The sequence below is a fragment of the Numida meleagris genome, chromosome 13, assembly GCF_002078875.1.
Source record: "Numida meleagris isolate 19003 breed g44 Domestic line chromosome 13, NumMel1.0, whole genome shotgun sequence".
In the NCBI taxonomy this organism is placed as follows: domain Eukaryota; kingdom Metazoa; phylum Chordata; class Aves; order Galliformes; family Numididae; genus Numida; species Numida meleagris.
The window spans coordinates 13,663,910-13,679,996 of NC_034421.1; the positions used below are offsets into that span (position 1 = coordinate 13,663,910).

Sequence of the window (16,087 nt, forward strand, 5' to 3'; positions counted from 1 at the left end):
ATTCCTTCCCCCTTCCCGACCGCCAGATAAAAGCCGGGACGCGCGAATCGCGGGGCACAAAGGAACGCACAAAGGCGGCCGGCTGTGAGCAGCCCGCCCCGAGCAGGGGGATGGACACCTCGTGCCTGGCCCAGGGCCGTCCTGCTTCCCCGTCCCTTCTGTCCCCGTGTCCCCAGTGCACGCAGTACTCTGGGTCCCGGAGGTGGCCTGGGGCCGGGGGATGCTCTGCGGGGTTGGACGATGTCCCCAGGGTTAGGGGTTGCCCTGTAGGGTTGGCTAACTTTCCTGGGGTCAGGGATGTGCCACAGGGACAGGATGATGACCCCGGGGTTAGGGGATGCCCTGTAGGACTGGATAATGTTCATGGGGTCAGGGGTATCCCATCGGGTTACGATGATGTCCCTGGGGTCAGGAATGCCCCATAGGATCAAGATGAGCCCCCCCCAGGGCCGGAGGAGGCAGGATGGGGCAGTCTGAGTACCCGCATGGGGCATCAGTGGAGGATGCCCATCCCAAGCCCTGGGCTCTGCCCCACAGCTCCCCTCCAGCTTTAACCACACCAAATCCGACCCCTGGGACCCCCGGCGATGCCAACAGCTGGTGGGAAGGAGCTTTCCCAGCGCATGGCGACAAATTCCCGGCGCTCGGAGCCGCTTTGCAGCCGCCGCGGCCTCAGCGGGGGGAGCAGCCAGGGATGAGAAGCACCGGGGCTCCAACGCTCCCCACGCGTGGCCACCTGCTCAGCCCCGCACCACGCCACGACCCCCAGCACCCTGCGCGTGGGAATGGGTTCCTTCATCGCCCTCCCTCCGGCATCCTGTGGGGCTCAAGCTGCACCCTGGGGTTTGCCCCCCTCCTCCTCCCCTCCCTGTGCTGCCCGAACCCCCGGCCCTGAGCCCCCGGATCTTATTTCCCCGATTTTCTGCTCACTCTCAGCCTAATTGGCTCCACCTGCCAGCGAGCCGCAGAAAATCGGAGTGATCCCCGTGTCCCGTTTGGCTGCAGCCGCGCTGGGGCTGTCTCACAGTGCTGGGGGGGGGCAGCTCCCACCACCCCGCTGCCATTGAGCCCCATGCCATGCAGTGCTGCTGCACGGGGACGAGGCCATGGGTGACTTTTCCTTGTGTTTAAACAGCAAGGAGGTTTCAAAGAACGCTTATCCACGCGGCAAGAGGTGCTTCATCTATGTAAATATAAATAGATATCAAGATGAAAAATGGCATTTTGTCCCCATGGTGTGCCCTGTTCCCATCGCTGCTCGGGGACATGTGTTTAATGGGGGCTGAATGACACCGTGCAGCGCCTGGGAGCATGGCAATGTCACCCCATCACAGGGACACGGGGCTCCCCTTAGGATTCTGGGTTGTCCCCAGGTTCTCGGGGTCAGGGTGCTGGGAGCCACCCCAAAATTGCCACCACGGGCAGAGGGGATGCGGGGAGGAAGGCGGTGGCCGAAGGACGTGCGGTGCGATGATGCGTCAGCAACCGCCAGCACAGGGCCGGGAAGCTGCCCGTGCTTTGTGCACTGCTCCCCTAATTGATGCGGTATTGTTCCCGGGTTTGGGTTTTAATTGCGGGTGGGCACAGGCCCCCCGCCGTGACCCGCAGGCTGGAATTTTCCCACAGCCTCACGGGGCCAGCGGCAGTGGGGAACTGACCGAGCTCCAAGCTTGCACAACCACGTGCAAGCTCGCACGGGTGCGTGCAGGCACGCAGGAGCATGCACAAGCGTGCAAAGCGTGCGCAACCACGCCGGGAGCTGCCACCTCCAGCAGCTCCAGCCAAAGCCTTGGGGCTGGCAGCCGAGCAGCGGGTGAAAGGCACCCAGCGGGAGCGTGGCCATGCAGGCAACGGAAGGCCCGGGTGCTCTGGGGGCCGCCCCTTCCGGCAGCGATGGACGTGGACGCGCTGGACGAGCTGGCGGGGCAGCTGCAGGGGGAGGCCCTGGGGGGCCGCGGGCTGCTGCAGCTGGCGGCCACCACCGGCCTGGCTGCCTATGCCGTGTGGGCTGCCGTGCTCATGCCCGGCTTCCGTCGGGTGCCGCTGCACCTGCAGGTACCCCCTAAGGTCCCCCCCCCCGGTGGGATCCCCTTTGCTCGGCAGCCCGGGTGCTGAGCGAGCCCCCCCCCGCCCTGCTGTTTGCCCCCCAGGTGCCGTACGTGCCGTCCAGCACCCAGCAAGTGGCCAACGTGATGGGACTGCTGCGAGGCCGCACGGGGAAGACGGCAGATCTGGGCTCGGGGGACGGCCGGCTCGTAAGGGGGGGCCCGGTGTGGGAGGGGACCTCAAGGGCATCCCCAGTGCCAGGGATCCCCAGGGCCACACTGCTGCACCCAGCAAGCCCCCACTGGGGCTGGCGCTGGAGGGACGCCCCGGGGTGCCCCCCAGGTATGGTCCTATATACACCAGCTCCCCACCAATACACCCACAGACCCCTATGTACCCCCTACATACACCCCCTGTGCCTCCTATAGGCACCCACACCCACCTTGCGCTCTCCTCTACGCACTAGTGATCCCTATATACACCCTGCTGTACATTTGTGCCCCCATGGGGAGCCCCAGCACCCCGGTCCCAGGGCAGGAGGCAGCAGAGAGCAGTGGGGTGGGCTCCTGGCCTCAAACCCGACAGCTCTATTTCAGCCCCAGTTCTCTCACCCCCACCCAGGTGCTCGAGGCTTACAAGCAAGGACTCCGGCCGGCCGTCGGCTACGAGCTCAACCCCTGGCTGCTGTGGCTTGCCAGGTACCGAGCCCGCAGGGCTGGATATGAGGGGAAGGTTTCCTTCCTGAAGCAGGATCTGTGGAAGGTAACAGCTGCATGGGACAGTGGCTGTGCTGGGCGCCAGCCATGGGCAGGGCAGGAGCTTTGACTCGATGATCCTTACGGGTCCCTTTCAACTTGGGATATTCAAGGATTCCATGGCATCTTTGCTTGCCTTAAGGCTCACAGCACTCAGCAGTGCCCCCATACCTACCCCCCAAGAGCCTTTTGCTTCTTTCATTCCCCTTTCCCTTCTCTTTAAAGGCGAATCTTTCTGATTGCTACAACGTGATTGTGTTCCTGGCTCCCAGCGTGGTAAGTCCGTGCGCTGAGATGCTGCTATCCTCAGCAAGCCTAGCAGGGAGACTGTCCTTAGAAAAGAGAGCAGATCTGGAACATTGGCAAAGAGTCTTTACAAAATAAGGCCAAAAATAGGAGACTGGAGATAAAGAAAATCACAGAGCCGCTCTGCTTGGAATAAAATTTGAGCTTGGTCCCCAGCCACGCACAAGGCCAGCCCATCCCATGCAGTGGAAGGGCCATCAGACACTGCTGCTTTGGGGACCGTTTGGGAACCGTTTTGCTGTGGGACAGCGAGTGGGTTGCTGCAGTGTGGTGATGCTTTCCTAAGGCTCCCCGGCCTCGGCCGTCTGTCTCTCCCCAGAAGCCCCCCCTGGCTGCCAAACTCCTGGCAGAGCTCCCCGACGAGGCTCGCGTGGTGGCCGGGCGCTTCCCCTTCCCCTCCTGGACCCCAAGCAGCACCATGGGGCAGGGGCTGGAGCAAGCCTGGGCCTATGACATGAAGGAGGTGCGGCGCGCGGCACGGAGCGGCACAGAGGGACGTGCACTCTGACAGCAGCTCCTCCAGCCTGGTGCAAAGGGTCAGCGGTGTGGCACCACCAGAGCCTCTCCCAGCAGTGCTCAAGCAGTGCTTAGCTGGGCTCTTTCCCCAGGACTTTGTCCCTGAGTGCCTTCCAAGAGTGGTCAGCGAGGGAGAGGGAAAATCAAACTGAGTTAGCACACAGTGTAAGGGCTAAACCTCCAGTGCCTCTTTTCAGTCTGTAGTTTTTGAGAATAAACGTTTGTACAGTTCTTCCTCAGAGTCTTTTTCTTTGCCTTTGAGCTGCAGGGCTGGAGCAGCCCCTGCTCGCTGCCCCAGGGTTCTGCTGCAATGTCCTTCTGAGGAGGGGGCAGGAAGGTGCTGGTCCGGCTCACCTACTGCTGAAGGATTCAGTTTAGTCCTGCTCACATTACATCACCTTCCTTTTTCCACTCCCAACACAGAGAAAAAAGGTTTTCTCAACATGACAGAGCAGCTCATCTCCTTTGTGTAACCTCTTAGAGGCAAAGTCCAGCTTGAACCACTTCTGCCCTTCTCTTTTACAAACTCAGAAGGGAGCAAAGGCAGCAGCAGAGCCAGCCCTTAAACCAAGAGCACCTCGCTCCAGGTCTGCCCTGGGAAAAGCATCACAGCATCTTTGAGGGCAGGAGCAGGAACTTGTCCCCGCAGCCACACAGCAAACAGCTGCCCAGGGGGATGCCCTGTGTCCCAGTCACTGTGTGCTCAGGGAAGCAGAACTCCTACAGCAGAGGGGTCAGAGGACAAACAAGGCACCGTTGTCTTGTTCCATTTTAGTACCGTTAATTTGACACTGAGGACACCCATATGGCTCCCTGCATTGTGCATCCCAGATCTTGGCCAGGGAATGATGCTTGCCTCGGCCAGTCTCAGGACAGAAAGTCCCTTTCTTTTAAACTCTGCTTTTTTCCTACAACTGTGCTGCTTCTTGGAGTTGCAGGGCAGAGCTAGAGCTCACGGCTGATGGTCCTCCTGGATCTGGGCAGGGAGTGAGCGTCGGCTGCCCCAGCACTGCGTGCGCGTGGCTCCTCACCACCAGCAAGCTTCCTTACCCACAGCACCTCCTGCCTGTACCTGCAAGAGGGAGGCAACGTAGTCATTCCCAGCCTGGTCTTGGCCCTGCTGGCAGCTTACTCATGGAGGTGATCAGTTTAAATGTCTGCTTTGCCCTGCGTTTGCTGTGTGCTAAGAACATGTGTCGTCAGGTATAGCACGCCGGCCAGCACAGGCACTGAGCCACATGGATATCTCAGCCCCAGCAGACAGAAAACTCTGTCCTTTTCCTTGGGAAGGGCTGTTCATCACCTCTGCCATGTACCACAACCAGCAACCAGCCCACGAGCCCGAGCCAAGCTCCCGGAGAGCTGGCTGCTGCCTTGTGCCAGGCACGGAGTTGGATGCTGCTCCGACAGATGTGCTCTGGTTGTTCTCACCCTTCCGTGCCCCAGCAGCTGTTCTCCCTGCTGTGGGGCACGATGAGCCCGTGAGGAAGGCTTTGGATTTTAGGCAGCCCTCCCTTAGCCTCCTCCAGAGGATGGGCTAATGCTGAGGGAAGGGAGATGCGTGGCAGGGCAGCAGATGTGCCTGCAGGCCATGCAGAACAAGGGATGATTGCCAGCTGCCTGCACAGCTGGATGTGCTGTGTGACAATAGCTGCACTGGGCAGTGCTGAGGGAAGGCAGCAGCGAGGCTGGGCACTGATTGGAGTGGTGGGAACCGTGATGTCTTGGGCAACCACAAACCTCTGGCAGAGAACATGCAAAGGGGGATCCTACCGTCTCACCTTGCAAGGTGCTTCTCTATGTAATCCTGCAGCTCCGACACCTGTTCCTCAGCCACGATTGCCCGAGTCAGAAGCTCACTCCTCTCCTTCTCCAGATCCTCCTGGAATGGCAAGGAAAGCATGGAGAAAGCAGGGAGCTCTGCGAGATGAGAGTGAAGGTGCTCAGCCCCTCTCTGCCAGGTGGGACCAAGCACTTTGGTTCTGGCACTGCTCGGCATGAAGCTGCAGAGGCAGCCAGGAGACTGATGAGCTCACAGAAAGGAGCCTGGTGACAATGGCCCAGCTTTCTGCAGGTACAGCTTCTCCTGGCCATTGGCCATACAGACAAGGTGACTGGGACGTCCCAGAACATGCAATACCCTGGTCCACCAATCTACAATTTACCCACCAGAGCCTCCACTCTGTTTCCAAAGCCCTTCCCCCATTGTCCCACATGGCACTGTGCGTCAGCACCCCCCTTTCTCCCCAGCAGCCCTATTGCTGCCATCACTGCTGGACAGCAAACCCCATCTCTGCCAAGCCTGCTCACAGCAAGCATCTCTCAGGTTTCATGGCTGCTGCAGGGCAATGCTGTGGATGGAAAAGGCTCCAAGGCACACCATTCCTGTGTGCAGTGCAAATATCCTTGCACCCAGAGGGAACCAGACTGGCATAATCACATTCAAATTAGATTTCTATAGCTTGAACCAAGGCTGAGAACAGATCCAGCTTGTTTCCCAGTTACCTCAATATTTGAGCTGAAACAAGAGATGGAGAGATACCAGCCAGCGATGTGCAGCTGTAAGGGCTGGTCTGCTCCTTTCAGTAGCCATGAATGCACAGCCTGAGTACACCACTGGCCACTGAGCAGCGTCACTTGGTGTGCTGCTCACAGCAATAGCTTTGGACAGAGAAGGGCCCAGCCATTGTGTCCCTGGCATGTGAGTCAGTGCTGGGCTTGTTTCAGATAGGCTGTACCAGACCTTTACCTGGGTGGTGTGTGTGAACTCCTGGAGCTGCTTCCTGGCCTCTGCCCAGCCCTCTTCATCCCGCTTCCTAGGAGAGAGAAGATTGTGATCATGCACAGGCGTTCAAACCAGCCCATGTACAAGTCACACTGCTCTGTTCAGGGGCTGGATGCACTCGCGTCCATCACAGCATAAAGCACAGAGCTTGGAACCTTTCCTATCCCGATGCCCCCAACCTCTTCAGGCCACACAGTGCTGTCCCCGTGCCCAGGCATGAGAGTCACAGCCCTTCTGCCAACCTGGGATTCCCACTGGGATGGCTGGATTTGTTCCAAGCTCACATCAACACTCATACATCAGAGGACTCCAAGCAGAAAGAGTCATTAACCTGACACTGCAAGACTGAACTTTATGGAAATAGAGAGCGGGGTATGATCAATGCCAAACGCTGGCGCTTTTCATGTCTGTGAGCACAGAGCCGCTCGCTCGGAGCGCTGAGTGCGATAGGTGAGCTGTCTGTGCAGCCCAGCCGTGGGAAAGTTCTTCCTATTCTGTCCCAGTCTGAATAAGCAAAATACAGGTCACATCTGATGCTCGGGGAATTTTGGTTGTATGAACTGAGGAATGCATTGTGTTCAATGGCTGCAGCCTGCAGACCGGAGAGCGGCTCTGCTGCGGCCGTGCGAGTTCCCTCTGGTGGCTGCAACCCAGCCCAGGCACACGAAAAGCATGGCTGAAGTTTCATGGGAGCAGAAGTTAAGAGAACAATACACAGTGAACCCACGCTGGTAAGGACGAGAAACCCAGCAGCAGTTAGAGCTGCAGTGCTGCAGTGACACCAGGCTTCACGTCTCTGCTGACAGCAGCAAGGTGACATCAAGGGCAAAAGCTATCAGCACGCAGGACATCGATGTTTCTAAGTGTGTAGGGCCTCTCTGCAGCTATAAAAACCTTAACAAGATGCGTCACTGAAATCCAGGTTCTCGTACTTCTCTGTCTTGCTCCTGGTGTGCATCTGTCAGAATTAACACATCTATTCGAGGATTGCTATTATTTTTCAGTGTGGAAAACATGGCAGAGCCTGGGAAGGCTCAAGCTCTTCTCCAAGGCACTCCTCTGGAGCCCAATGGCTCAGGCACTGGCCAACTCCTCTGTGCTGGAATCCAGTTAACGAAATATCTGGCATGTTTTCTAGGCCACCACATTTTAAAAAGCAGAAAAATCCCAGCTCGGATTTCTCTGGCACTTTGTTCTTCCCCTGCATGGCTACAGCTGGTAGAATTTCAACAGAAGAACGGAGCAAGGGGAAGAGACTGATCAAAATGAGCCAAAAAATGGTCTGCCAGGAAGCCAGGGTGGTGCCAGTACTGGGGCACCTGAGTGCTCCTGCCCAGCTTCTGTGTTGGGAAGGAGGAGAAACGAGGCCATCCCAGGCTGGTGTCGTTTCATCGGCCGTTCTCAGGTTGTGGTCCACCAACGCACTCAGCCCTATGCTTAACTCCAGCTTCTAAAGAGATCAGTGGGACTGAAAACATGATTAAATCAAACATGTGCTTAAGAGCTTTCTTGGACCAAAGCCCAAATGACCAACTCATTTCACCACAGGAAATGCTGCACGGAGACGACAGCTGGCTTTTCTTCTCGGATGAGTTCTGATCAGCTCTCTTTCTCCCTATTTATTACTGTCTCCAAGTAATGCTAAAAGAGACTCCTCAACCCATACACCAAGAAAAATTCCGAATTATGATTATCCCAGGAAAAAAACAGGACTTACTGCTCAGGAGACAGCTGAAAACCAGAGGTTTCTTTCAGTCCTTTCTGAAGGCAAAGGAAAAAGATTATTCCTGAAAGCACTAAACCATTGCAATCTCACCACAGTCCTTACCACTTAGAAGAAGGTGGTAAGAAAACATCCTAGCACCCCAGCAACTACCAGCGCTCTGCCAAGGAAGCAGGAGAGCCTTAAGGTTCAGGTCTTCCATTCTGCTCATTTTTAAATAAATGTATCTCACACAACTCAAGGAAGCCCTCTCTCTGCCCAGGCAGAATCAGCAGCAGGCTGTGGGGCTGACTGGTGTGCTCTTGTGTGGGTCACTCCTGCTTGGACATCCCAAAGTGACAAAGTGAGCAAGCACTGCCCTTGCCTGTGCCACAGAGACAGCAAAACCCCAGGGAGAGAGACCTACTTTGTTGCTTTGTCTACTCCTTCTGAGAGCTTCCCCACCTAGCTGCACTGCTGTAGCAAGCCTACAGCCCAGCAATACCTTCTGCAATTCGTGCAATTGCATCTCCAGTTTGACTTTGTTCTCCCGTAGGCGGTTTAGCTCCTGGGTTGTGTTTGTCAGCAGCTCTGGGTCCGTGATGGCAAAGTGGAGCTCAGCAGGGCCAGAATCCATCTCACTGCTGCCCAGGGAGCGGATCTTCTCTCGCTGCACACTGTAACAACGAGGCAGAGGCGTTAGTCCCTGGTAGCTTTGGTGAAGTAACACACTGAGGGTTGCTGCTGCTGCTGCTGCTGGAGGTACCACTGGGTCCTGCCAGCTTAGCCAGTGCATCTGCAAAGGGTAAGTGGCAGAGCCCGGCAGCATGTGCAGTATTCCTGGGAGTGCTTCTGAGGGGAGCTCATCTAGAGCTATTTGTGGCTTTGATGCTTCCCACAGCCCAAGCTGCTGAGAGCTGTGGAGCAGAGCTGAGAGCACTGCAGGAAGGGCTGGGAAGCAAAAGTTATTTGTGGTACCTCTGCATTTCCACACCATCCAACGGGGATTCAGTTTCTCACCCTAAATTTTGCACAGGAGAAAACCTGTGCGCAAAGCAGCTCTGGTGTGCCCAGAGCAGCCTGGTGTGTAGCTGCAGACACATTCCTCCTGGCTTCTCAAGAGCATGGAGACAAACACAACCTTGCAGCAAGGGGCCTGGGTGCTTGTGCTATGGGGCACCTCTGCTTTGTCCTTAGTAGTGACCTGAAGAGACAGAGGGAGCCTGGATTTAGCCCTACCTGTATGCAATCAGCAGGTTCTCGTGCTTCTTGGCCAAGCTTTTCATGCGTTTCTTGTAGGTGCGCGCTGCTCCAGCCAGCTGCTCCTCCCGAGCCTTGTAGGAAGCTCTGATGTCCTTCAGCATGTTGTCCACAAAGCGCTTCATGTCTGCATGCTCAGCTGGGGCCTTGCTAGGCCTGGTTCGGGTGCTGGGTTTGCTGTCCATGTACTCCTTTAAACATACAGAGAAGGAAATGGAGGTGACAAGTCATTCCCTAAAGGCAAGTAGCCCATTTCTCACATGGAAGTTCCAGGAATATTTGTGATAGCAGCACTCAGGATAGCATATATCTTCCAATTTATAAGAACAAGAGAGACTAATTTGCTTAAATGAACTTCCACCCCACCTCCTGAAGGCAGAGGTGCACTGTACCAGTGTGCCTGTATTAGTGACCCATCTATGGAACACAAGTCAGCACCATCTCTAGTCTTGCATTCTTTCCAACATACCCCGCTCCCTGTTAGCTGTGAGATAGCCTGATAGAAGTTAAGCTACTCTTTATAGTAAACATCGTTCTGCTCAGTCTCCTGATCCATCATCCCACCATCTTCTTCGGTGCTAACCTTCTGGGACAGCAATTATTGCCAAAAATTATGGAGGTAGAAAGAGATTTCTTCCCAGTCCCTGCTGAATGCAAGCGGGCGTCCATGCCTGAACCTCCCCGAAACTCCTGCTCTGTGCCGGGTCTCACCGTGCTCTGTGGGCCTTACTCTGCCAAAGGCACTTGTTCCCAGAGCAGGTCCCAGGCACTCGCGTTACATGGCTCTGTGCCGACCATAGGGCTGGCAGAGCTTCCGCTGAGGACAGCAGCAGGGGCACCATGGAGGCAGCAAAGCGAGGCGGCAACAAAGCAGCAGTGGCATCGCCTGGCCTGCCGAGGGGAGTTGTCAGGGCAATGGGGATTGGAAGCCAACTGGAAGGCAGCCATAGTAAATAAGAGGATCTTTCAATCCAAGTAATCTGACCAAGAAAGAAAGTCCCAGCAGAAACTTGCTGATGGGTCAATGCAGACGTACAGGAAATCTGCGCCAGGAGGGGGCTGGCACCTCCTTCCCAGGCCATGCCAAGGGCTCAGCCAAGCATCCCAGCATGGGGTAGGAAGATCTTCCAGCCTCAAGAACAGCTCCCACCGCCACCCCCATCCCAGCGAGGAGGGGAACAGCAGCAGCCCACAAGAAGGATGCAGCCAGCCCCAGGCCTGGGGGTACCCACCGCCACATCCCTGACGTACTGCGTGAGCCGGCAGCGGTACTCCTCGCTCAGCTCCTTCAGCCGCAGCTGCAGCCGGGAGTTCTCTGCCTCCACCTCCTGGAGTTGGCTCTGGGAGGCGAGCAGCACCTAGGCACAGCAAGCACACACTGCTGCCCTCGCCCTCCAGCTGGGCAAGGGGCACTGTGGAGCTGGAAAAGAAATGGGCCTTAATTCTCTGATATTCTGTTTCCCCAGAGCTGAGATGTTGGGAAGGGCTTTTTGTAAAGAAGCTTTCTCAAAATGTTTATAGTCTGTATTCCTCTGCTACCTATTGTCATCTGCAATCCCCCACAAGTGACTTTACCAACCCTTTCAAAAATATCAGTTCCTCCCACCCCAAGCAAGCAGCACATCCCACCACGTGCACTGCACACCTGGAGAAGGAAACCATGCAGGGAGAAGCACCTCGGTGCCACAAACTCCCTGGACAGGGAGCTATGTCAGAGCACCTCGATGCAAGCCACCTGTCACACTGCCAGCCCTGGGTTCTGTGCATTGCACCCGTATGTGAATCACAGGAAGAGGTGGGAGGGAGCTGGCCTTACTGCTGATTGCTCCGCCAGTTTGTGCTGGGGGTCACGGACTGCTCTCTTCGCCTCCTGCAGCTCCTTCCCCATTGTGATCCTGAGCACAGAGGAGAAAGGCACATTTGTTTGCAGTCCCTAAACGTCTCTGTAGGCCCAGTACTGCCAGCTTTGGGAAGGAAATCGCAGGTAATGACAGAAACCTCTCAGCAGCTGCTGCTGGCCACCACCAGCTGAGTGCTGAGCAGAGGCTGCAGAGCTCTCACAACCAAAGGCACATGTCCGGCCTGGTACGAGGCTCTGGTTTGGCCAGCTCCCTACTGGGACAGCCTCTGTGGGGACCCAGGCCCCACTGCAACCTGCTGACTGCTGGGGGGGAAGGCTGAGGCTCCCCAGGCTGCCACACACTGCCACATGTGTGACTGAAGGTGGATTTTCAAGGGCGCACGAGTCAGTCAGGTATCTAAACAGACTCTTAAGGAGACATTCAACCCTCTTCAGATCCATGCAAACATCAGCTTTTGCTTCCAGGCTTCACTTCTAAGAGTGAATGCACCAAAGGGAGGCTGTCTCCACTCCTGTTTGCAGGGATCACATTCAGCTGCAATGATCTCCATCAATGCCCACCAAGGGAAGGGCATGCGCGCTCCCAAACACTCACACTTTCTCTTCCAGCTTCTGCTGCTTCAAATCATAGGTTTGCTTCAGTTTCTCAATCTCCACTTTTATGTGATCCTGGTTTCCAAGCAACTGAGGGGCAAGTGAAAAGGAAGATGAGGAGAGCTGACAGAAACAGGAGGATACTTGAAGAGGGAAAAAGTGAGGAGAGCCTCCAGCTAGCCCAAATCCTGCTGGTGGAGAGACACAGGGGAATGGGCAGGTTTGACTGGGAGTGAGCAGTGCTCTGCAGCACATCAGGAACGACACTTCATCTGGAGATGCTCTCCCAAGTGAGATGCCCACCCTGAGAATCAGGCTCCTACCAGGAGCTGCTGGTGGAGCTCAAGCTGGTATCACTGGGCTGTGGATGGAAATGAGGCAGGAAATAGCTCTGTGCACCCATTTTTGGGGGCTTTATCACCTCCAACTTTTTCAAGTATTGGCAAGAAAACAATAAGTGTTTCCTGCACTTGTTGGCTGTTAAACTGCTGCCTCTGTCCCCCAGTGGGCAGCTGCCCTGCCTCAGCTTTGCTGCACAAGATGGAATTATTCCGGTCTCAACTTCACAGCTTAAGGAAAATAAAATAAATGCAGGCATCAGCTCACCCACAGAACCCAAGTACCAACCACTCGGAGTAAATCCCCCCTCTGCTTCTCAAGGACCTGCAGCACACACTCACATTTCTTCCTGGGTTATGCCACTCACGTTCAGGGGCAGCCACGTCTTCTGGCTGTTTTTTGGAAGAGACAGAAGGAGATGCATGTTGGACCCCTGTTCTCCAAAGAGCTCAGATTGGGAGCAAGGCAGAGAGGCCCTTACCTTTGCCTTTCGAGCAGAGGGACGATGCATCATTACTTGTGCTCTGTCTGCCTCTGCAGCGGGCTCGGTGGCCGAGGTGTGGGAGTGGTGGTGGTTGCTCTCTGTGCTCCTGGCATTGGTCAGGCTGAGCAGCTCTAGGCTGAGCTCTTCATTCTTTAAGACCTGCCAGGCCAAACAAGAAGGACAGAACTCCCGAGATGCTGCCTCTCCAGCTCTGCACTCTGTTTGTTCAGCACATACTCACTGCTCTTGGTGTGTACACAAAGCTGGCACTCGCCTCCCCTCCTGAAAGCAAGTTTTATTTTTAGTTCTCTCTCATACGTCCAAAGATATCGGTGGTTTTCTAATTCTCATGGAAATGCAGGGTATCAGTGCCAGGCAGGAGGCACAGCCTGCAGGATTATTCACATGTAACCTGTCTCCCCTGCCCATCTCACTCTCAGATACAGATTGCAGTGCAGCGAGCCCAGTGCTCCACCAACACCTCTCCATCCTGCCCTTCAGCCTCCCTCCTCACCCCGATTCTGCACTCCCCACACAGCTTCCCAACATATAGGCATGTCTTTTCCCAAACAATGGTTCTGAACAGTGCTGGACTACATAATGTAAGGGAGAATGGCCAAATATCCATCCATCTCGGCTGATGCCGCTCAGCTAATTCCAGTTTTGTTTGAATGCATACCTCCAGAAGCAGACAGCCCACAGCACCGTGTAGGCAGTGAGATTCAAAGCAGTGCTGGTGTGAAGTGACACATTTCCAAAAGATAAAGAGTATCTGAATGAGAAAAGCTCTGCTACAGGTGATCTGGAAGGAACACTGGGGGAATTCATGTCTCACGGGAGGGTTTCTATGTAGATAACAAAGCTTTGATGGGGTTTATGACTGGGGACAAGCTTGAGTAATTGTTACCATGGCAGTGAATCGAGAGGATGGGAGGCAGAGGTCATCTGAGTCATCCATGGAGAGAATAGCTTATCAAAAGATAGCACAGGGTGGGCTGAGGGAGAGAGGAGAGGAGAAAAGAGGCTGACAAAGAGGTGAGATATACAGCTGTGAAAACTGACAGCTACGCAGAGACAGGCGGCTTGTTCCCCAACCGAAAACCATCCATCTGCAGCTGTCAGCCCCGACAATTTGATCAGAGGGGGTCACACCAGCGCACAAGTACCGGCCTTTTTGGCCAGGAAAAAGAAAAGGAGGCAGTCTCAGGTTCAGGATGGGCTTCTCTGCCTCCCGTGTACCCTACATCCTGGCTCTGCTCCAGGGAAAACCCAGCACGGAACTGGTGCGGAGCCATTCGGGTTCCCTGCGCCGGCCTCGCTTTGTAGCACCGCTCCGGACCGTGTAAACCCCTGAACAAAAGAGGAGGAGGAAATAGGGAGTTGAGAAAAGGTCAGCGCCTTGAAAAGGAAGAATTTACAGCGCGTTAGAAAACAGGCACAAAGTGTCGGACTGGCATCTTCTGGAAGGCACTTCCCCAGGGACAGGAAAGGCCAGCGCGGCCGCTCTGCTTCGCGGGGACAGACACAGGGCGATTTGTGAATCAAGGCGGACAATGGGGGTTGTAACAATTCAGAGACTCTAACTGTTCCCGTACAAGGGACCATGAATGAGCCCGCGGAGCTGCTTCTGCGCCAAGCAGCCATGACAACATATTGGCAAGGTCACAAGTAGCACTTGTAATTGGGAATGTGTAAAAGGTTCATTGTCTCCCGCGAAGAGCTCTGGGGAAGGGGAGGGGGCCGAACCGCAGGCTGCTTTTGCCATTTCCTTTGGGAAAGTCCACACTGGGAAAATAATGAGCAAGAGGCCCATGCCACGACAAGCCCTGGCCTGCCAAGTTGGAGCCTCTTTTGCTTCAGGCAGGGATATTCAGTAGTCAGAGCCAAAACACCGGGGGAAAATCCTCATCCTACTGATTACAACCCAGGATTTCACCCTTGGCTTCTGATCCTTGCTCCACTGCTTCTTCAGGATGCTATCCAGCCACATAACTTAATCCATCTGCTTTTCTCCCTCTGAAACGTCCCGGGATCCACGTGAAAGCAGCGTATTATTACCGCTAACCTGTTAAACCCATCATTCTGAGATGTCAGCAACCTGAAAATCCAATTTTTGACTAACATACTGCACCCCCTTGGGGACAAGGAGCAGCCGAGATCGCTGAACGCTGCGCTTGTCTCAGCAGCGTGCTCACAGTCAGCTGCACGCGCTCTGCCTCGTGCTGCCCAGGACACGGGCTGCAGGGGGGGGTTCGCAACCTGTGAGCAGTCAAGTTTGTCTCCTCTTGAGAAATTTTCACTCCTCAGCTTCTGGGAGACAAGTGACAGCACATGTGTGCGCTCTGCACGCGTCCCTGCTGCAAGGTGCAACACATTAGTTCAACTGGCTTTTCACTTACTAGCTGAATCAGGCTGGGAGCACATACCCCACTCACTGTCATGTCCATATTAACAGGGATAACTTCACAAGTCACTAAGTGATTTATTTGGATGGTCTTGTATACCCCCCACTACTTGAGCTCTACGGATAGATGCTCATCATGAAGAGAGATGTGACAGACAAGGACTAATGCATCTGGTGGGGCTTTCTTGGTTGTAGGATGATGTTTCGTTCCAGCAGTGTTAAAGGTGTGTGGAGCCAATGATCCTCGCAAGTTCCTTCCACTTCAGAATATTCTGAGATTCTATGATTCTAAACCAGCATGCCCCACATCTTCCCATCACAGGTCAGCACAGGGCCAGCACACTAAACTAGGTCATTTGGCTGCACCAGCTGAAATATCTGCCGGGGCGGGAGGCAGGAGCGTGTCAGTCATCCGATCCAATTCAAAGAGAAGAAGTGGGAGGGGGAGGGAGGAGAGGAAGGCCTATTAAAGTAGCTATTCTTGCCAAAGTAATGCACAAATCCGAGATCCAAAATACTTTAGTTAATCATCACTAATTTAACAGTCACCAGAAGATTCGCTGTTATTTTAAGGGAGAGTCAGAAACGTGCTTATATTTAATATTTTTATAAACTTGTCAACTTCAAAAACTTCTAGGCCCCTTCCCGCCACCAAATGAAGTGAGAGAGACTACAAATGCGTTCCCATGCAGCCTGTGCAAGCCATGCAGAAAAAAGGGAAACAAAGCGTGCTGGCAGTCCAAGGGATCTGAAACGTGCACTCAGAGCAGACCTGCAGTGACCTCCTGTTTTGCATTGCTAGGGATAGGGAGGTGGGATAGCGTAAAACAGGGAGTCTGATGGCAGAGGAGCGCAGTCACACAGGTCAGTGTGGGTGCAGGACTGCTCCTGGCTTGGGTAAACAACCCAAAGACAACCAAGTTGTCCATGGGTCGGATCATTGGAGCTCTTGGAACGAGTGCAGAGGAGGGTGACCAAGATGATCAGAGGGCTGGAGCACCTCTCCTATGAGGAAAGGTTGAGGGAACTGGGCTT

General features: G+C 55.0%; 2 protein-coding genes across 6 annotated transcripts in view; one reads left to right on the forward strand and one right to left on the reverse strand.

The window, feature by feature from the left end:
- Positions 1,855 to 3,855, forward strand: FAM173A (family with sequence similarity 173 member A). Of its 2 annotated transcripts, XM_021411410.1 has the most exons (5): positions 1,856 to 2,055; positions 2,151 to 2,255; positions 2,668 to 2,808; positions 3,027 to 3,077; positions 3,427 to 3,855. In XM_021411410.1, the coding sequence occupies exons 1-5, from the start codon at positions 1,894 to 1,896 to the stop codon at positions 3,613 to 3,615; spliced, it is 648 nt and encodes a 215-aa protein (XP_021267085.1). In that variant the 5' UTR covers positions 1,856 to 1,893; the 3' UTR covers positions 3,616 to 3,855. The 2 variants fall into 2 exon arrangements, with proteins under 2 accessions (XP_021267086.1, XP_021267085.1); XM_021411411.1 differs by lacking the exon at positions 3,027 to 3,077 and having other exon boundaries at positions 1,855 to 2,055; positions 3,427 to 3,854.
- CCDC78 (coiled-coil domain containing 78) overlaps positions 4,358 to 16,087 on the reverse strand; it is a 14,210-nt gene continuing 2,480 nt past the window's right edge. For 2 of the 4 annotated variants that reach the window (XM_021411395.1, XM_021411397.1), the window contains 9 exons: positions 12,646 to 12,807; positions 12,506 to 12,556; positions 11,827 to 11,915; positions 11,187 to 11,265; positions 10,603 to 10,728; positions 9,350 to 9,561; positions 8,616 to 8,787; positions 8,126 to 8,169; positions 5,405 to 6,439 (listed from right to left, as the gene is read on the reverse strand). In XM_021411395.1, coding sequence (XP_021267070.1) covers positions 6,130 to 6,439; positions 8,126 to 8,169; positions 8,616 to 8,787; positions 9,350 to 9,561; positions 10,603 to 10,728; positions 11,187 to 11,265; positions 11,827 to 11,915; positions 12,506 to 12,556; positions 12,646 to 12,807 — 1,245 coding nt within the window. In that variant the 3' untranslated portion in view covers positions 5,405 to 6,129. Of the gene's footprint in view, positions 4,696 to 5,404; positions 6,440 to 8,125; positions 8,170 to 8,615; positions 8,788 to 9,349; positions 9,562 to 10,602; positions 10,729 to 11,186; positions 11,266 to 11,826; positions 11,916 to 12,505; positions 12,557 to 12,645; positions 12,808 to 16,087 lie in introns of those variants that run through there. The other 2 variants (XM_021411396.1, XR_002443102.1) reach the window with 2 other exon arrangements.

Coding starts and splice junctions, on each gene's coding strand:
- FAM173A (XM_021411410.1), top strand. CDS start 1,894: ATGGACGTGGACGCGCTGGACGAGCTGGCGGGGCAGCTGCAGGGGGAG. Junction 2,809..3,026: donor TGAAGCAGGATCTGTGGAAG/GTAACAGCTGCA, acceptor TTCTCTTTAAAG/GCGAATCTTTCTGATTGCTA. Junction 3,078..3,426: donor TGTTCCTGGCTCCCAGCGTG/GTAAGTCCGTGC, acceptor GTCTCTCCCCAG/AAGCCCCCCCTGGCTGCCAA.